Below are 22,516 nucleotides of genomic sequence, written 5' to 3' on the forward strand. Positions count from 1 at the left end.
TACAGTATCTGTACTGTATCAAAGTAACATCCAAATAAAACATTCAAATACTCAAGCCCTTACAAATAAAAAATAGTGTGATGAGTTGTGAGTGAGTAAGAGACACAGTGTGTGTGTGTGTGTGTGTGTGTGTGTGTATCTGACTGACTGAGTGAGGGTGTATATTTGACTGTGTATGAATATCTGAGTCCATGGACTGAGTAAATACCATAACTTTTCTGTTTCAAAATGAAATAGCCTCCCCTGTTACACTGAGGGGGTTCACTAGACAGAACCATCCTATTGAACAATACTGTGTGCTGGCTAAACATCTTCAATATTAAACGTAGAAATAATGGCAGGTTGAACATTGTAAATAGAATAAAATACAAAAATACAAAAATAGCCCTTACAAATAAAAATACTGTTGTGAATGAATGAATTCATGTGTGAGTGTATCTGAGTAAGTGACGGGCTTAAAACATTTGTACTTTGTGGACTGAGTAAATACTGTAACTTTTCTGTTTCAAAATGAAATAGCCTCCCCCGTTACACTGCGGGGGTTCACTAGACAGAACCATACTGTTGAACAATACTGTGTGCTGGCTCAATATGGTCAATTATTAAACGTATAAATAATGCCAGGTTGAACATTTTAAGCAAAATTAAATAAAAAATAACATTGTGAATAAGTGAGACACAGACACAAAGGGATTTTCAGTAATTGAGTGAGATATGGAGGGTTTGTGTGTGTGCATTTTAACTCTACAGACAGAGTCAGGGATGTGATTGTTAAACTCACACAAAGTCCCACTCGAAATCCATGAGCTTCCGCAGGAGGGTGCAAACATGAGGATTCAGGGATGTCACTTTCTTATGAACCATTTTCCCGCTCTTCTTGCTGGTCACCTTTCCCTGTCGTGCCTTTGTCTCTCTCTCTGGGTTGATCCTGACACGGCTTCTACAAGGCATAGCAAGGTAAAACAAAAAGACACAAATGTGAATCAAACCACCTCTTACCTAATATTAGACCACTAAATATTGTTAGTGTAAATAATACCTGATTTATTATAAGTCCCCAAACCGTTCTTTTTCATGCTTTATGTTTGCAATGCATATTAGAGTAGATACACGTGGACATGGTGAAATACTTCTTGCTAATATAGCTTACTTGCATGATGTTTTATGAGTGTCACACTTTTGGAATATGCATATAACATTGAGTGTTTTTGGTAACTTGATGACTCTTTGATAATTATCTATTTAATTTAATTATTCAAGACTAATAGCAATGGGTTATTAATTTATATATGAAATATTATTGAAGGCTAATACTGTTTTTATGTTTCTTGTGTATATTTTAGAACCACACATACACACCCAAACGTCCAAGTGATCATTTAAGCTTATTTTGGAATGAACTCTCCATACCCTACTCTCTGATCGTATGTCTATCACACATAGATAGATGCAAGGATAGCTGTAAGGCCCAAACATCTGACACAAATGACTATATGGAATTCAAACTTACCTCTGTATGAATTCAAGTGTGCAGGCAGCGTGATCCTGATATTGGAGGTTGAAGTTGTAGTAGGATGTGAAGACAACAGCAAGCCCCAACGCAGACAATGCCCCTTCACACACCACCTGACCCTCGATGCTTACCATCCAGCGCTGGTCGGAAATCATTGGACCTGAAACACAATGCAAAAAGCTTTAGGCTGAATACCAAATTGACCATTTGACGAATTATCAAGTGGCCACTTACCGCGTTATTGTTTTTGTATGGTATTGGCATTTCCAACTGATATTTGAAAACCTTTCTAAAAAAATGTAAGCCTCCGCTAGATATCAGGAATTCTTGATGCAGGATGTGAGATGCTACTCATCTACTGTACTGCTCTTGGATGTATCCAGGTAGCCATTTACATACTTGCGACACCATCGCGCACTCATTTGCATAAAGCTTAGTGGTTGTGTCGGCTGCAGTGAAGGAGAAATCAAGTAAAAAAGTTAATACAAATAAAATAAAATCTACAAAGGGAGGGAGAATATCAAAAGAACTATTTACACATTTACAAGCTATAGGAACACCCTAATCCAGAAAGAGAGTGAGAGAAAAGCTCAAACAAACTATTTATATATAAGAGAAGAATCAGAGAAATTATTATTCCGTAGCTTACTGTGTATGTATTATAGTCAACTATTTATTAACTAAAACATAGCCCACTGTGTATGTATTATAGAGTCAACTATTTATTAACCATCTAAAACTATGTATTTATTTATCCATTTCTGTATGCACAACTGTTTATGAATCAGTATCTATTTATAAGAATGTAAAGGTGTGTGTATTATATACAATATAGAAGACATAACCATAGAAACTCACTACAACTGAACTCCAACTCCAGCGGCAAGCAGCGTCTTCCTGCCTGCCCCACACCTTCTGACTGCCTGCTGACAGGCTCAATAGAAATACTCTGCATATGTGCACTAGTACAGTGTAAGTAGAAACGTGGGGCTTAGTGCTTACCTAGAATGATCAACCAAGGGCTATCAGGAAGGGTGAGGGATGCCTTCACAGTCGCCGCTGTGTCTGACACCTATATAGGAGACAATAAAGGCATTGCAATTCTAAGTTAATGTTAATACAATTAAACAATGCTTTAACTATAGTCGTCATCAATTTTCCTTTTTAAAGAAATTATTTTTAAAATCCCACTGAGCTCCACTCATTGCATTTCAATAATTTCAATGTCTTAATCTGAAATAAACTACATCAGTTATACTCACATCTGCCTGCAAGATGAGGACATCTCTCTTCTATTTGAAGCACCCTGCTTGCTCATCTGAGCACCCTGCATGCTCATGTGAGCACCCTGCTTGCTCAACAGTATTCTCTCCATCATCTCTACCTGACCTGATCTGACTCAAAAGATTACCAACTACACAACCTTTATGTGTTCTTGACAAGTGTGATGAAAAAGTGGATATCACAGTAAACATTTTACCACAATTTGTGAATGGACATAAGACTGGTTTCCCCTCTTTAATGTGAGTCTTCAAGTGAGAAAATAATGTAGACAAACTGTCACATTTGACTACAGAAATCGATGTGGCATGATAAAACGTCTAATGTTAATGTCCTTATGCCAGAACATCCTTCCCTCAAGCTTGACACCCTCTGATCTGGGTGATCTCTATATACATGGCATTTTAAAGCTGTAACTTTGCCAAATGAACGGTTACAATCGTGGAAAGCACATTTAAATGGGATGTGTGGGGTGTTTTGGTGAACTTTCATATGCCAAACAATATTTAGTACCACATGCATGGCGGCAAAATTGACAGTTGAACATTCTGGAAACACAAGATAGATACTGCCTTGTCTCCCTTTTAGATTGTTGCTATTAGTAGTTATTAGTAATTCTATTGAGAATTTAAATGCTGACTAGGCTAAAACCAGCTAGCTCGTTAGCTAGCGCTAACTAACGAGCTAGCGCTAGCTAACGAGCTAGCGCTAGCTAACGTGAATATAAGATAGACTACTGGTGTTTGTTACCTGTGATACTAATGAGTATTGAAATATAGACGAAGCTAAGAATAGCTAACGACCAAACGTTAGCTAGCTTAAGTACATACACTGAGGAACATGCACTGTGTTAGCAAAGGTACAATACAACTTGATGATTTGACTTACCATGAAGTAAGGTAATGTAACCACTGGAGTTTCCCTTCGTCTGGTCTGACGATCAAAATGGAACTGGCGGTGGTGAAAATAAGAAGTGTTTATCCAAACTGCTGCTGTCTCTCCTCAAGTTGCACTGGAGAACAACGATGCTGCTGCTGCTGCTGCCAGAGTGAGCTGTTGAGCTGTTGACCGTTGAGCTGTTGACCGTTGAGCTGTTGACCGTTGAGCTGTTGAGCTGTGGTGCTCAACGGTCAACTCGAAAAAAATACGCGGGAGAATTTAGAAAAATAGCCGTTAATTTATTTTCCCGAGATTCTCAGCGGCAAGCAAAAAGATACACTTGACCGCTGGGATCATGGGAGAAAGCGTTCTGACTCCCAGAATGCATTGCTTTCACAGTAATATACAGTAAAAGCATTTTACAGGTAACTGTTAGAATCTAGCTGTAAATGTACATCTAAGTGTTACATGGGTCACGGGCGGACGTGGCTATTTGGGTATAACACATGCGCAGTGTAACTGAAGCTGCGGTCGCGTGTTGGAATCGGCTCAATCTCGGCGAATGCAGACCAGATCTTGTGTTTTACCCCCAAAGATATACATTCATACATGTAAGAAGTTACAAACAGTCCCTCTAACTAATGTTCATATGTTTAGAGTGTCAAGTGAGTTGACACTACCTAAATCAATCACATACAATCAATCATGGAGTTTTCCCCCTGTTGTTCAGGTTTCTCCCTCAGTCCAAATATATGAATAAATATCAATAATAAAAATAAATATTCAATAATATAGGGTTTTCTGCTGGTGCTCAATTTTTGCCAAAAGTTCAATGTGTCTGCCACTCTGAGTAAACACATACAGTGTAAATACATTATTGTATTTCGGTGACTTTAAAGTAGAAGTACTGGTATCTGTTTAAGTGATGATATAGAAGCTGAAGCTGATCAACAAAATGATCAATGTGACATAATAAAAGATGGTATTTTAGGAGCTGGTTCTGTAATAAATAATGATATTCTGCAGGAAAAACCATGTGACCTTCATCACTGACGGGCTTATGATTATTTTTAATATTATCATTATTTACTGTTAATAACATTTGATTATAAACAGACAGTTGTAAACATATTTTCTTTCTGAATGTGAAACACTGGTATATGTGTTGAATACATGAGGTGGACCAACATTGTGTGAGTTGACTGATGACGAGATCAAGGATGATGTTTCACTCTAAATTTTTTTCATTTGGTCTCCAAATAATTCTAGAAACATATTTAATTTCACCTCTTTAAAAAGGATAAGAAAATAATATTTACTCTGATATCTACAGAAGTATGGAGGACGGAACCTGCCAAAAAGAATGAATAAATGAATAAATAAATAAATGACTTGAGAAAAAAATAAATATGTCATTAAATGCAGCATTAAAAATAAATGTAGCCATTAATTACTTCATAAGATTTCACATAAATTGATTTTTCTGTTTTAATTTGCGCCTTTATTTATTTATTTATTCATATATTTATTTACTTATTTATTTATTTACTCTTCTATTTAATTTTCCCTTTCATTTATTTATTTTTTTGTCGTTGTTAATTTTTTAGGTATTTTAATATATTTTGTTTATTTCTATCTTATTTATTAATTTGTTCTTGAAGTTTTTATTATATTTATTTATTTATGCACTCATTTTTATTTCTATTTTTAAATTAATTAATTACTTTATTTATTTATGTCAGCATAATTTTCCCTTTGCATTTCATTTTATTTATTTCACCAAACTTATTTATTTCTGTATTCTTTTCCTCATACATTTCTTTGTGCATGTCTGCCTCATTATGCAAATGAGGGGGCTGCCAATAAAAGCATAAATACATACATAAATAAATACATACATTTAAAAATAAAAATAAAAAATAAGTGCAAAAATAAATAAATATAATATAAATTAAAAAAGAAAGAAATACATTAAAAAATAAATACATGAATACATAAAAGGAAAAAATAAACAAAAGAGTGAATAAATAAGGAAATTAATAAATAAACAAATAAATAAAAGAGCAAATTAAAACAGACAAATAAATTCACATTCACATTTTATCAATTAATTTATGGCTACATTTATTTGTGATATTATTTTGCTACATTTTATGGCATATTTTTTATTTTTGTTTTCTTTTATTATTTTCTTTTTTATTATTATTTTTTTTTATTTATTGTGCGACAGCTTTGTCAGTATGATTCTGTCTTGGCCTGCCTGTTTGCCTCTGTCAGTTCCCCTGATTGCCTGGCCCCTCCCCTCTCATTAGGAGATTGATGGGAGCATATATAAGCAGGGTCATTTCAAGATGGCCTCTCTCTCTCTCCCTCATGGAAGGCTGGTGCCTTGCAGGCTCCCAGCTCGGTTTGTTTGGTTTTGCTTATATTTAGTTATCCCTTATGTTAAAGGTATCTTAGGTTAGCACTATAGTTTCACAGCACCCATCACCCACACTTCCTGGATTAGTCGACACACGCTCCGAAGCCTCGGCACAGCACGTAACATCACTACTGAATACTGACTTTACACCCTTATTGACTTCAGTTTGCTTTAGTTAAATTACCTTTAATAAACTTATTTGCATATTTAAACTGTTACTGTGTGGACTTCCCTTATTTGTTATGCTCTCGAATGAGCTGGGCATAACAATTGAATGATTTATGTGAGTTATTTATTCATATATATCTGATTTCGGCAAGTTCTGTCCTCCATAATTAACTGTTAATAAAGCTAGAACCATTGCTCTACATTATATTTATATTTCAATTAAAAGATGGCAAAAATGCATTATACAGCAAGCACGTTCACTAGTTACTACCCGGTTGTTTGGTAACGGAGATGTTAATAAACGTACGTTACATTAACGGAATGCATGAATACATTCATGGCACAGGCTTACATCATACAGCCTACGGGTGTATTATAAGACAATAAAAGTGATGAATTACAGCCAATATATCCATTATTACAGCCGCAAACAGCTAGCAGGAAGCTGGCAGGCAGCAAGGCCTATGGAAAGGAGGCTGGGTCACACGTCATCAACGCGTCATATCTTTGCGGTAAACACATTGGGCAGAACTGTTCTTTTAATCCATGGGCAGAACCAAGGCCTATGGAACGGAGGCTGGGTCACGGGCGGACGTGGCTCTTTGGGTATAACACATGCGCAGTCTAACTGAAGCTGCGGTCCTGCGTTGGAATTGGCTCAATTTCAGCGAGTGCAGACCAGATTTTGTGTTTTACCCCCAAAGATATGACGCGTGACCCAGCCCCCTTTCCATAGGCCTTGGGCAGAACCCGGATATGTCACATGAGCGCGCAGGGTGGCGCAGTCTCGTGGGTCTGATGCGCGTTCATTATGCCGAGGAAAATAACTCTGGATTTAGGTATTAGTTCATTTTACAACTTTAATTTTTTTTTAAATGTGGGCTATTTAGGTGTTCGTACTGAGAAGTTGATTCACCTAAAAAAAAAAAAAGATCTGCTGAGTTACAGACGTCTCTTTCCCACTGTAAGTCTATGGGAAAAAGTCTTTTTGGGCCCAGTGCATCACGTGACTGACACGGAAGTTGCAGGTTAATTTGGACACTATGAAAATCGGGATCGTCGACCGGCACACTTCCTGGGGGCTTGATTAGCATCACCTAGTGTGCTGGAGTAATATGCATTTATTGACATACATTATGTGGCCCCTTTCTGACAACGAAAAATCCCTTCTCTTCATCTATGTTATATTTAACACACTATACATTTCCCATTGCTCTATTATGCAGCATATATCTCTGTTAATCGGCTATGTAGAATTAACCTGTGTCCAAGACAGCAGGCCTGCATTATTTCTTCCCCCATTTCTATGTGCAAAATGTTTCTTTACAATGGTCAGACAAGACACTTGCATGTACATTTAATCCCCTTAAAAAGTTGTATTTTAGATATTATTAGATCTGCATGATTGAATTGTGCAAAAGCCCCAGTCTTGAGGGTTCAAACTGTGTTGTTTTCTTTTAAGAACATGTAATACTCTTTTGCCATCAGGAAATAAAAGCCAGTGGCGATCCCATATCTCCACAATCTGGGATCTAACTTCATCCTCCAAGATGACAACGCTCGCCCCCACGGAGCCAGGGTCATCACAGACTACCTCCACAATGTGGGAGTAGAGAGAATGGAACAGCCTGCCAATAGTCCAGACTTCAACCCAATTGAACACTTGAGGATCAGCTTGGGCGTGCTGTACGTGTTAGAGTAACCAACACAACCACGCTGGCTGACCTGCAACGAATCCTGGTTGAGGAATGGAACGCCATCCCACAGCAACGTGTGACCAGGCTGTTGTGGCGGCGTATGGATCTTCCAACCGCTACAGAGGCTCCTGACGGTGTATTAAATGAATAAAGTGTAAAACAGACAATATGTCTTGTTTGTTCCTTGTTACTGAAAGAGAGTTCAATCATCCAATCCACCAAACAACTCAAAACAACAGTCAATTCCAACAGGAGAATACACTGTTTACAATTGGCAGAGTATTTGGGCAAATTTTTCCTTGGGCTCTACCCACATAATGAGCTGTGCTGCTCATCCCACAAATGCATGATCCTTACAAGTTGGACATCATTGTGAAGGTAAATAAACAGGCTTTCCAACGATGTAAAATACAAAGCCAATTAACATTGTAACAACAGAGAAATAAGCCACCAAACACAAGTTTCCGAACCTTTTTCCCCCACTTTATATTAAAGACATCTCACAGAGAACCAGTGTAATATTGACAATTCCACAATAACTGATTTTATTACCCATGGCTGAACCAGATCTGAGAAAATGTCAATAAAAAGGACCTGAGACAAACAATATTAGTGAACCACACACTTTTATTCCATATGTAAATACACGTATAAATGACTCGATAAATAAATACATAAATATGTAATTAAAATTAGCAAAAAATGCAAAAAAATAAAATTAAAATAAATGTAGCCATAAAAATTGATAAAATTTAACATAAATTGTTATTTCTGTTTTAATTTGTTTCTTCAATTGTCTGTTCTTCTTCAATTATAATGTATTTATAAGGCTTTATATAAAACTATTAATACATATTTATAATGATAACAAGGTTTATAAAGTATTCATGCTGATGCTTTACACAGTAGTTCACACAGCACATTATAACTACCTTATTTACACAATACTCCATTCTGATTGGTCAATTTCTGTGTCCATAGCAACGGTCTGTTTTAAAGGAATAACAGACCGTTGCTATGGACGCAGTTCACTCCTTCATGGCGGTGAAAGTGCTCAGTGATGTCATCACATGGTGATGTCACGGTTCAGGAACTGGCTTTATGACATCACACTGTTATGTCATATTCCAGGCAGGAACTGGCTTTATGACATTACACTGTTATGTCATATTCCAGGCAGGAACTGGCTTTATGACATTACGTTGGCTTTAATCTCAGAAGTCTGGTTAGAAACCGAATTTCACCACAACTTCAGTACGATTACAGTCTCGATCCGAGAGAGACCTAAACGTCAGTGTGATCTACAACAGACCATAGTCTTTAATAGACTACAGTCTGATCTACAACCTCTGTTGACCTAACGTGTCTAAACGACTAGTGTAAGTATATAATTACAGTATCTATATACAGTTTCTATATTTGAGTATAAGCAGTATATTGCAGTGTGTTCCATGTGAACACAAGAGATTTTATTCATGAAGATCGGTACGGGGCCGTTATTGGAGCATAACTATTTGCAAATGTGTGTGTAGAGTTGTGTAACTGTCTCTCAGTCTGTGTGTGTGTGTGTAATCATCACAATCATTTTCAGCCAATAATATCTATGTACGCATTTACAGACATTACATTGAGAACTTATTGTTTATTTAAGAAATGTGAAAAATATGTTAATTATAATTTGCCTGAAAGTCAGAGGTCAGTATGTAAACAGTACCATAATCTGATTACCACAACCACCATATTATTTAATTTACCTATTTCATTATCTATTTTATTCTGTTATATAATAATGTTATTCATTGTTTTTTCTCTCTCATTATCCACAGTCTGCTTTGTACATCTCTAGTCTGCTACAGGATGCAACATCAAAATGCAGAGCAGTGGCTGGAATGGCTGGATGCAAAGGAGAAAAAACAAAAGCTTGTTGGCGGTCTTCAGAGCGAACAAGAACCTCATCGGCAGGACCCTGAGGCCCAACGAGGACCTCGCCAACAGGCCCCTCAGGGCCAACGAGGACCTCGCCAAACAGCCCCTCAGGGCCAACGAGGACCTCGCCAACAGGCCCCTCAGGGACAACGAGGACCTCGCCAACAAGCCCCTCAGGGCCAACGAGGACCTCATCACTATGACCCTCAAGGCCAACAAGGACCTCGCCAACATTACCCTCAGGGACAACAAGGACCTCGCCATCAGGACCCTCAGGGACATCGGGGACCTTGTCAGCATTTCCCTCAGGGCCAGCAAGGACCTCGTCAACATCATCAACAGGACCTTGAGATCATCTCAAGGCAGGCGGCAGAAATCTCCCGACTCAAGGAAGCTCTTCAACTGAAGAATGAAACCTACGAGGAGCTGATTGCATGGTGTGAGGAATCAAATTTCCAAAAGGAGATGGCCAAGTACAGAGAGTTGGAGACGGAAGTCAACATGCTGCGGCATGAGAACAAGGACCTGGCCACAAAACATCAACGCCGGGAGACGGAGGTCAACAAGCTCCGGGATGAGATCAACGACCTGGCCTTAAAATATCAACGCCAGGAGACGGAGGTCAATAAGCTGCGGAATGAGAACAGCTATCTGGCCTTAAAACATCAATGCAGGGAGACGGAGTTCAACAAGCTGCAGGATGACAACAACGACCTGGCCGGAAAACAACAGGCTTTGGAGACCCAAATCAAACTGATGGCGAGTAAACTCAATCAGGTGGAGATTGAGAAGATAAAACTGGTGGACAAATGCCCTTTGGACATGCCAGTTTTAGAATCAAGGTTCCAAAAGGAGCTGGCCAAGAACACAGAGTTGGAGACGGAAGTCAACAAGCTGCGGGATGAGAACAAGGACTTGGCCGGAAAACATCAACGCTGGGAGACGGCATTCAACAAACTGCGGGATGAGATCAATGATTTGGCCTTAAAAAATCAACGCCGGGAGACAGAGTTCAAAAGACTGCAGGATGAGAACAAGGACATGGCCAGAAAACATAAACGCCGGGAGACGGAGTTCGACAAAGTGTTGGATGAGAAAAATGATCTGGCCTTAAAACATCTACGCCAGGAGACGGAGGTCAACAAGCTGTGGGACAAGAACAACGACCTGGCCCAACAACAACAACGCCGGGAGACGGAGTTCAGCCAGTTGCATGGCGAGAACAAGGTCCTGGAGGATCTCTGTCTCAAACTGAAGAAGAAAAAGAAGACGTGGGGTTTCTTCTTTGGCAGGAGGGAAACAGAGGATAGACAGACACAGCTGGAGGAGTTGAAAATCAAAATGCTCAACAAGGAGGTGAAAAAGAAAGAGAAGAGGGAGAAAGCGTAGATGAACGAGAGTCGTGACGGGGACAGTCGGGTGGAGAAGGCCGCTTGGTGTTGACACCAGTAGCTCCCTCTTCTTCCCCCCCCTCACCTCTCCACCCTCTCTCCTCCATCCACCTCACCTCCTCTCTTTTCATCCCTCCTCCTTCTGTCCACCCTCCCTCCATCCCACCTCCACCTTTACTCCCTCTCCCGTACCCCGTCGACTTCAGGGCGGCACAATGGCTCAGTGATTAATGATTAGCACTGCAGCCTCACAGAGACAGGTGGAGATCCACCTGTCCAGCTGTATGGAGTTTGCATATTCTCCCACGATATCAAAAGATATGCAAATGATTTGGACACATTTGATTTAAGCCCTGGTGATCAGGTCTCCTCCCTAATATACTAAAGGGACTGTTTGTAAGAATCAGAAATTCTTGTTAACAGCGCCACCTGTTGTGTGGGAGTCTTGTCTGAACAGCGTAGCCACACGTGAGCGCGCATATGCGAGTGTGCATATGCGACATATGCGAGCGCGCATATGCGTGCGCGCATGGGACACCGACCCCGGTGATTTATACGTGTAAGAAGTTACAAACAGTCCCTTTAAGTAATTGTTCATATGTTTAGAGTGTCAAGTGAGTTGACACTCTACTTAAATCAATCACATACAATCAATCATGGAGTTTTCCCCCTGTTGTTCAGGTTTCTCCCTCAGTCCAAATATATAAATAAATATCAATAATAAAAATAAATATTCAATAATATATGGTTTTCTGCTGGTGCTCAGTTTTTTGCCAAAAGTTCAATGTGTCTGCCACTCTGAGTAAACACATACAGTGTAAATACATTATTGTATTTCGGTGACTTTAAAGTAGAAGTACTGGTAGCTGTTTAAGTTATGATATAGAAGCTGAAGCTGATCAACAAAATAATCAAAGTGACATAATAAAAGATTATATTTTAAGAGCTGGTTCTGTAATAAATAATTATATTCTGCAGGAAAAACCATGTGACCTTCATCACTGACGGGCTTATGATTATTTTTAATATTATCATTATTTACCGGTAATAACATTTGATTATTAACAGACAGTTGTAAACATATTTTCTTTCTGAATGTGAAACACTGGTATGTGTGTTGAATACATGAGGTGGACCATTATTGTGTGAGTTGACTGATGACGAGTTCAAGGATGATGTTTCACTCTAAATTTTTTTCATTTGGTCTCCAAATAATTCTAGAAACATATTTAATTTCACTTCTTTTCAAAGGATAAGAAAATAATATTTACTCTGATATCTACAGAAGTATGGAGGACGGAACCTGCCAAAAAGAATGAATAAATAAATAAATGACTTGAGAAATAAATAAATATGTCATTAAATGCAACATTAAAAATAAATGTAGCCATTAATTAATTGATAAAATGTCACATAAATTGATATATCTGTTTTAATTTGCTCCTTTAGTTATTTATTCATTTATTTATTCATATATTTATTTACTTATTTATTTATTTACTCTTCTATTTAATTTTCCCTTTTATTTATTTATGTTTTGGTCGTTGTTAATTTTTAATGTATTTTAAAATATTTTTTTTGTTTCTATTTTATTTATTAATTTGTTCTTGAAGTTTTTATTACATTTATTTATTCATGCACTAATTTTTTATTTCTATTTTTAAATTCATTAATTACTTTATTTATTAATGTCTGCATCATTTTTCCTTTTCCATATAATTTTTTCCATTTTATTTATTTCACCAAACTTATTTATTTCTGTATTCTTTTCATTCATACATTTCTTTTGACATTTCTTTTTGCATGTCTGCCTCATTATGCAAATGATGGAGCTGCCAGTAAATGCATAAATACATACATTAAAAAATAAATAAATGAATTCATAAAAGGGAAAAATAAACAGAAGAGTGAATAAATAAGGAAATTAATACATAAACAAATAAATAAAAGAACAAATTAAAAAAGACAAACAAATTCACATTCACATTTTATCAATTAAATAATGGCTACATTTATTTGTAATGTTACTTTGCTACATTTAATGGAATATTTATTTTTTTATTTTTTATTCTTTATTTATTTTTTTATTATTGTTTTTTTTTTTATTTATTGTGGGACAGCCTTGTCAGTATGATTCTGTCTTGGCCTGTCTGTTTGCCTCAGTCAGTTCCCCTGATTGCCTGGCCCCTCCCCTCTCATTAGGAGATTGGCCTCACCACTTAATTTTGCTTCAGTTAAATTATCTTTAATAAACTCATTTGCATATTTAAACTGTTACTGTGTGCACTTCCCTTATTCGTTATGCTCTTGAACAAGCTGGACATGAATACATTCACGGCACAGGCTTACATCATACAGCCTATGGGTGTATTATAAGACAATAAAAGTGATGATTTACAGCCAATATATCCACTATGACAGCCGCAAACAGCTAGCAGGAAACTGGCAGGCAGAACCGGGCAGAACCGAGACCTATGGAAAGGAGGCTGGGTCACACGTCATCAACGCGTCATATCTTTGGGGTAAACACATTGGGCAAAACCGTTCTTTTAATACATCCATGGGCAGAACCAAGGCCTATGGAACGGAGGCTGGGTCACGGGCGGACGTGGCTATTTGGGTATAACACATGCGCAGTGTAACTGAAGCTGCGGTCGCGTGTTGGAATCGGCTCAATCTCGGCGAATGCAGACCAGATTTTGTGTTTTACCCCCAAAGATATACATTCATACATGTAAGAAGTTACAAACAGTCCCTCTAACTAATTGTTCATAAGTTTAGAGTGTCAAGTGAGTTGACACTACCTAAATCAATCACATACAATCAATCATGGAGTTTTCCCCCTGTTGTTCAGGTTTCTCCCTCAGTCCAAATATATGAATAAATATCAATAATAAAAATAAATATTCAATAATATATGGTTTTCTGCTGGTGCTCAGATTTTTGCCAAAAGTTCAATGTGTCTGCCACTCTGAGTAAACACATACAGTGTAAATACATTATTGTATTTCGGTGACTTTAAAGTAGAAGTACTGGTAGCTGTTTAAGTTATGATATAGAAGCTGAAGCTGATCAACAAAATAATCAAAGTGACATAATAAAAGATTATATTTTAAGAGCTGGTTCTGTAATAAATAATTATATTCTGCAGGAAAAACCATGTGACCTTCATCACTGACGGGCTTATGATTATTTTTAATATTATCATTATTTACCGTTAATAACATTTGATTATTAACAGACAGTTGTAAACATATTTTCTTTCTGAATGTGAAACACTGGTATATGTGTTGAATACATGAGGTGGACCATTATTGTGTGAGTTGACTGATGACGAGTTCAAGGATGATGTTTCACTCTAAATTTTTTTCATTTGGTCTCCAAATAATTCTAGAAACATATTTAATTTCACCTCTTTAAAAAGGATAAGAAAATAATATTTACTCTGATATCTACAGAAGTATGGAGGACGGAACCTGCCAAAAAGAATGAATAAATAAATAAATGACTTGAGAAATAAATAAATGTCATTAAATGCAGCATTAAAAATAAATGTAGCTATTAATTACTTGATAAGATTTCACATAAATTGATATATCTGTTTAATTTGCGCCTTTATTTATTTATTTATTTATTCATATATTTATTTACTTATTTGTTTATTTACTCTTCTATTTAATTTTCCCTTTTATTTATTTATTTTTTGGTCGTTGTTAATTTTTTAGGTATTTTAATATATATTTTGTTTATTTCTATTTTATTTATTAATTTGTTCTTGAAGTTTTTATTATATTTATTTATTCATGCACTCATTTTTATTTTTATTTTTAAATTAATTAATTACTTTATTTATTTATGTCAGCATAATGTTCCCTTTGCATTTCATTTTTACATTTTATTTATTTCAACAAACTTATTTATTTCTGTATTCTTTTCCTCATACAATTCTTTGTGCCTGTCTGCCTCATTATGCAAATGAGGGGGCTGCCAGTAAAAGCATAAATACATACATACATTTAAAAATAAAAATAAAAAATAAGTGCAAAAATAAAGAAATACATTAAAAAATAAATACATGAATACATAAAAGGAAAAAATAAACAAGAGTGAATAAATAAGGAAATTAATACACAAACAAATAAATAAAAGAGCAAATTAAAACAGACAAATAAATTCACATTCTCGTTTTATCAATTAATTAATGGCTACATTTATTTGTAATATTATTTTCCTACATTTTATGGCATATTTTTTATTTTTATTTTCTTTTATTATTTTCTTTTTTTTATTATTCTTTTTTTTTTTATTTATTGTGCTACGGCCTTGTCAGTATGATTCTGTCTTGGCCTGCCTGTTTGCCTCTGTCAGTTCCCCTGATTGCCTCAAGATGGCCTCTCGCTCTCTCCCTCATGGAAGGCTGGTGCCTTGCAGGCTCCCAGCTTGTTTTTTTTTTTGTGGTTTTGCTTATATTTAGTTATCCCTTATGTTAAAGGTATCTTAGGTTAGCACTATAGTTTCACAGCACCCATCACCCACACCTCAATACTGACTCTACACCCTTATTGACATCATTTTGCTTCAGTTAAATTTATCTTTAAAGAACTTATTTGCATATTTAAACTGTTACTGTGTGGACTTCCCTTTTTTGTTATGCTCTCGAACGAGCTGGGCATAAAAATTGAGTGATTTATTTATTGAGTTATTTATTCATTTTTATCTGATTTAGGCAAGTTCTGTCCTCCATAATTAACTGTTAATAAAGCTAGAACCATTGCTCTACATTATATTTATATTTCAATTAAAAGATGGTAAGAATTCATTATATAGCAAGCACGTTCACTGGTTACTACCCGGTTGTTTGGGAACGGAGATGTTAGTAAACGTACGTTACATTAACGGAATGCATGAATACATTCACGGCACAGGCTTACATCATACAGCCTATGGGTGTATTACAAGACAATAAAAGTGATGAATTACAGCCAATATATCCATTATTACAGCCGTAAACAGCTAGCAGGAAACTGGCAGGCAGAAACGGGCAGAACCGAGACCTATGGAAAGGAGGCTGGGTCACGCGTCATCAACGCGTCATATCTTTGCGGTAAACACATTGGGCAGAACCGTTCTTTTAATACATCCATGGGCAGAACCGAGGCCTATGGAACGGAGGCTGGGTCACGGGCGGACATGGCTCTTTGGGTATAACACATGCGCAGTGTAACTGAAGCTGCGGTCCTGCGTTGGAATTGGCTCAATTTCAGCGAGTGCAGACCAGATTTTGTGTTTTACCCCCAAAGATATGACGCGTGACCCAGCCTCCTTTCCATAGGCCTTAGACAGAACTCGGATATGTCACATGAGCGCGCAGGGTGGCGCAGTCTCGTAGGTCTGATGCGCGTTCATTATGCCGAGGAAAATAACTCTGGATTCAGCTATTAGTTCATTTTATAACTTTAAAAACTAAATTTTTGAAATAAGGGCTGTTTAGGCGTTCTTACTGGGAAGTTGATTCACCTAAAAAAAAAGATCTGCTGAGTTACAGACGTCTCTTTCCCACTGTAAGTCTATGGGAAAAAGTCTTTTTGGGTCCAGTGCATCACGTGACTGACACGGAAGTTGCAGGTTAATTTGGACACTATGAAAGTCGGGATCGTCGACCGGCACACTTCCTGGGGGCTTGATTAGCATCACCTAGTGTGCTGGAGTAATATGCATTTATTGACATACATTATGTGGCCCCTTTGTGACAACGAAAAATCCCTTCTCTTCATCTGTTATATTTAACACACTATACATTTCCCATTGCTCTATTATGCAGCATATATCTCTTTTTATCGGCAATGTAGAATTAACCTGTGTCCAAGACAGCAGGCCTGCATTATTTCTTCCCGTTTCTATGTGCAAAATGTTTCTTTACAATGGTCAGACAAGACACTTGCATGTACATTTAATCCCCTTAAAAAGTTGTATTTTAGATATTATTAGATCTGCATGATTGAATTGTGCAAAAGCCCCAGTCTTGAGGGTTCAAACTGTGTTGTTTTCTTTTAAGAACATGTAATACTCTTTTGCTATCAGGAAATAAAAGCCAGTGGTGATCCCATATCTCCACAATCTGGGACCTAACTTCATCCTCCAAGATGACAACGCTCGCCCCCACGGAGCCAGGGTCATCACAGACTACCTCCACAATGTGGGAGTAGAGAGAATGGAACGGCCTGCCAAGAGTCCAGACCTCAACCCAATTCAACACTTGTGGGATCAGCTTGGGCGTGCTGTACGTGTTAGAGTAACCAACACAACCACGCTGGCTGACCTGCAATGAATCCTGGTTGAGGAATGGAACGCCACCCCACAGCAACGTGTGACCAGGCTGTTGTGGCTGCGTATGGATCTTCCAACCGCTACAGAGGCTCCTGACGGTGTATTAAATGAATAAAGTGTAAAATAGACAATATGTCTTGTTTTTTCCCTGTTACTGAGTCAATTCCAACAGGAGAATACACTGTTTACCATCGGCAGAGCATTTTGGCAAATTTTTCTTGGGCGCTACCCACATAATCAGCTGTGCTGCTCATCCCACAAATGCATGATCCTTACAAGTTGGACATCATTGTGAAGGTAAATAAACAGGCTTTCCAACGATGTAAAATACAAAGCCAATTAGCATTGTAACAACAGAGAAATAATCCACCAAACACATAACAAGTTTCCGAACTTTTTTTCCCCACTTTATATTAAAGACATCTCACAGAGAACCAGTGTAATATTGACAATTCCACAATAACTGATTTTATTACCCGTGGCTGAACCAGATCTGAGAAAATGTCAATAAAAAGGACCCGAGACAAACAATATTAGTGAACCACACACTTTTATTCCATATGTAAAAGCATAAGGATACATAAAAACGATCCTGGACTCTATTTGCCAGTTCAAACCTTCATGTAAGGTCTTGTCCTTTATAGTCTTCATTCATTATACGTATAATGGTACAATTACAAATAACTGCACTTTGCTTGATTACAATTCCAGTGATCACCAAGGACATATCTATCTGACAATATGATTTCATCACATTATTCTCTTTGGTTAACTGAATATATAAAAACGCTCAGTCATATGAGAAGATGGATATCACTTTCATTTCTGTGTCCAGTACAGAGTTGGTCTGGGATGCGTTTAGCCGAGCTTAGCATAAAGACTAAAACCAGGAGGGAATCAAATGAATCATGTAAAGCAGAAATGTACACATGACAGATGCTTGATAATAGTAATATTTTTTTCTATTCTAGTAATATTGTTTCTGATAAAGACAAATGTTCATGCAATAGTTTGAATAAAACAACACCTAACAAAAACACACAGACATGCCTCTGAATATGATCCTTGATTTTGGATCATTTTGACCAATTAATGTGATAATGCCCAGATTATAGCAGCAATAAAAATCAAGGTCAAACTCCATCTCGTTTCTCCTCTTTTGTAAGACTTTGTTCTGGAAATGTCCTGGTATCCAGTTTGTAACACACCAGTCTTTCTAAATTTGTATTTCCCAAGCCTAAACCGAAATAATAATAATCTAATAGTAGAATCAGCGGGTAGTTATCTCTCTTTTCCTGTTATTTATTTAGCTAACAAGTCCTTTAAATTTTGACACCCGGTAAAGGAGACGGAGTGAGTCGTCGTTTACAACTCTGATTGAATTTCCTGATGCCTCCGTCTTTGAAACGTCAACAGTTTCAAACCTCAAAAGTGTGGAGGACGGAACTTGCCAAAATAAAAATTACACGTATAAATGACTCGATAAATAAATACATAAATATGTCATTAAAATTAGCAAAAAATGCAGAAAAATAAAATAAAAGTAAATGTAGCCATACAAATTGATAAAATTTAACATAAATTGTTATTTCTGTTTCTGTCATAGTCTTTAAAGCACTACAGTCTGATCTACAACAGACCATAGTCTTTAAACCACTACAGTCTGATCTACAACAGACCATAGCCTTTAATAGACTACAGTCTGATCCACAACAGACCATAGTCTTTAAACCACTACAGTCTGATCCACCACAGACCATAGTCTTTAATAGACTACAGTCTGATCTACAACCTCTGTTGACCTAACGTGTCTAAACGACTAGTGTAAGTATATAATTACAGTATCTTTGTGTTTCTATATTTGAGTATAAGCAGTATATTGCAGTGTGTTCCATGTGAACACAAGAGATTTTATTCATGAAGATCGGTACGGGGCCGTTATTGGAGCATAACTATTTGCAAATGTGTGTGTAGAGTTGTGTAACTGTCTCTCAGTCTGTGTGTGTGTGTGTAATCATCACAATCATTTTCAGCCAATAATATCTATGTACGCATTTACAGACATTACATTGAGAACTTATTGTTTATTTAAGAAATGTGAAAAATATGTTAATTATAATTTGCCTGAAAGTCAGAGGTCAGTATGTAAACAGTACCATAATCTGATTACCACAACCACCATATTATTTAATTTACCTATTTCATTATCTATTTTATTCTGTTATATAATAATGTTATTCATTGTTTTTTGTCTCTCATTATCCACAGTCTGCTTTGTACATCTCTAGTCTGCTACAGGATGGAACATCCAAATGCAGAGCAGTGGCTGGAATGGCTGGATGCAAAGGAGAAAAAACAAAAGCTTGTTGGCGGTCTTCAGAGCGAACATGAACCTCATCGGCAGGACCCTGAGGCCCAACGAGGACCTCGCCAACAGGCCCCTCAGGGACAACGAGGACCTCGCCAAACAGCCCCTCAGGGCCAACGAGGACCTCGCCAACAAGCCCCTCAGGGCCAACGAGGACCTCATCACTATGACCCTCAACGCCAACAAGGACCTCGCCAACATTACCCTCAGGTACAACGAGGACCTCGCCATCAGGACCCTCAGGGACATCGGGGACCTTGTCAGCATTTCCCTCAGGTCCAGCAAGGACCTCGTCAACATGACCCTCAGGGCCAACCTGGACCTCATCAACAAGACCTTGAGATCATCTCACAGCAGGCGGCAGAAATCTCCAGACTCAAGGAAGCTCTTCAACTGAAGAATGAAACCTACGAGGAGCTGCTTGCATGGTGTGAGGAATCAAGGTTCCAAAAGGAGATGGCCAAGAACAGAGAGTTGGAGATGGAAGTCAACGAGCTGCGGGATGAGAATAAGGACCTGGCCACAAAACATCAACGCCGGGAGACGGAGGTCAACAAGCTCCGGGATGAGATCAACGACCTGGCCTTAAAATATCAACGCCAGGAGACGGAGGTCAATAAGCGGAAAGAGCAGTGGCTGGAATGGCTGGATGCAAAGGAGAAAAAACAAAAGCTTGTTGGCGGTCTTCAGAGCGAACATGAAACTCATCGGCAGGACCCTGAGACCCAACGAGGACCTCGCCAACAGGCCCCTCAGGGCCAACGAGGACCTTGCCAAACAGCCCCTCAGGGCCAACGAGGACCTCGCCAACAAGCCCCTCAGAGCCAACGAGGACCTCATCAACAGCACCCTCAGAGCCAACGAGGACCTCATCAACATTACCCCCAGGGCCAACGAGGACCTTGTCAACATGACCCTCAAGGCCAACAACGACCTCATCAACAGGATTTGTGATCAAAACACAGCAGGCGGCAGAAATCTCCCGACTCAAGGGAGCTCTTCAACTCAAGAATGAAACCTGCCAGCTCCAGAACCAGGAGTATGAGGAGTTGCTTGAATGGTGTGAGGACTCAAGGTTCCAAAAGGAGATGGCCAAGAACAGAGAGTTGGAGACGGAAGTCAACAAGCTGCAGCATGAGAATAAGGACCTGGCCGCAAAACATCAACGCCGGGAGACAGAGGTCAACATGCTCCGGGATGAGATCAACGATCTGGCCTTAAAACATCAACGCCAGGAGACGGAGGTCAACAAGCTGCAGGAGAACAAGGACCCGGCGGCAGAAATCTCCCGAGTCAAGGAAGCTCTTAAACTGAAGAATGAAACCTACCAGCTCCTGAACCAGGAGTACGAGGAGCTGCTTGAATGGTGTGAGGAATCAAGGTTCCAAAAGGAGATGGACAAGAACAGAGAGTTGGAGACGGAAGTCAACAAGCTGCGGGATGAGAACAAGGACTTGGCCGCAAAACATCAACGCCGGGAGACGGAGGTCAACAAGCTGCGGGATGAGATCAACGATCTGGCCTTAAAACATCAACGCCAAGAAATGGAGGTCAACAAGCTGCGGGATGAGAACAGCTATCTGGCCTTAAAACATCAGGTGGAGATTGAGAATATAAAACTGGTGGTCAAATTCCCTTTGGACATGCCAGTTTTGGAATCAAGGTTCCAAAAGGAGCTGGCCAAGAACACAGAGTTGGAGACGGAAGTCAATAAGCTGCGGGATGAGAACACGGACCTGGCGGGAAAACATGAACGCCGGGAGACAGAGTTCAACAAGCTGCAGGATGAGATCAACGACCTGGCCGGAAAACATCAACGCCGGGAGATGAAATTAAAAGTCGTGGAGGACAAGAACCACGACCTGGCCCAACAACAACAACGCAGGGAGACGGAGTTCAGCCAGGTACATGGCGAGAACAAGGTCCTGGAGGATCTCTGTCTCAAACTGAGCAAGAAGAAGAAGACGTGGGGTTTCTTCTTTCGCAGGAGGGAAACAGAGGATAGACAGACACAACTGGAAGAGTTGAAAACCAGAATGCTCAACAAGGAGGTGTTAAAGAAAGAGAAGAGGGAGAAAGCGTAGATGAAAGAGAGTCGTGACGGCAACAGTCGGTTGGAGAAGGCTGCTGGGTGTTGACACCAGTAGCTCCCACTTCTTCCCCCCCTCACCTCTCTCTTCCATCCACCTCACCTCCTCTCTTTTCATCCCTCCTCCTTCTGTCCACCCTCCCTCCATCCTACCTCCACCCTTCCTCCCTCATGTACCCCGTCGACTTCAGGGCGGCACAGTGGCTCAGTGATTAATGATTAGCACTGCAGCCTCACAGAGACAGGTGGAGATCCACCTGTCCAGCTGTATGGAGTTTGCATATTCTCCCACGATATCAAAAGATATGCAAATGATTTGGACACTCATTGTATTTGATTTAAGCCCTGGTGATCAGGTCTCCTCCCTAATATACTAAAGGGACTGTTTGTAAGAATCAGAAATGCTTGTTAACAGCGACACCTGTTGTGTGGGAGTCTTCTCTGAACAGCGTAGC

General features: G+C 38.7%; 1 protein-coding gene and 1 long non-coding RNA gene across 3 annotated transcripts in view; one reads left to right on the forward strand and one right to left on the reverse strand.

Moving 5' to 3' along the window:
• Positions 1 to 22,201, forward strand: part of LOC119480289 (spindle pole body component 110-like) — a 28,024-nt gene extending 5,823 nt beyond the window's left edge. Inside the window, exons 3-4 of the mRNA XM_037756422.1 lie at positions 10,508 to 10,695; positions 21,603 to 22,201. Coding sequence (XP_037612350.1) covers positions 10,508 to 10,695; positions 21,603 to 22,056 — 642 coding nt within the window. The 3' untranslated portion in view covers positions 22,057 to 22,201. The remainder of the gene's footprint in view (positions 1 to 10,507; positions 10,696 to 21,602) is intronic.
• LOC119480296 lies at positions 9,778 to 20,322 on the reverse strand. 2 transcript variants are annotated; one of them, XR_005204873.1, is made up of 3 exons: positions 20,262 to 20,322; positions 10,143 to 10,208; positions 9,778 to 10,043 (listed from the first exon to the last, which is right to left on the reverse strand). It is a non-coding gene; the product is annotated as an uncharacterized LOC119480296 (long non-coding RNA). The 2 variants fall into 2 exon arrangements; XR_005204872.1 differs by having other exon boundaries at positions 9,936 to 10,076; positions 20,262 to 20,320.
• Positions 22,202 to 22,516: the final 315 nt, after the last annotated feature.

The sequence above is a fragment of the Sebastes umbrosus genome, chromosome 21 (assembly GCF_015220745.1).
Source record: "Sebastes umbrosus isolate fSebUmb1 chromosome 21, fSebUmb1.pri, whole genome shotgun sequence".
NCBI classification, from domain to species: Eukaryota; Metazoa; Chordata; class Actinopteri; order Perciformes; family Sebastidae; genus Sebastes; species Sebastes umbrosus.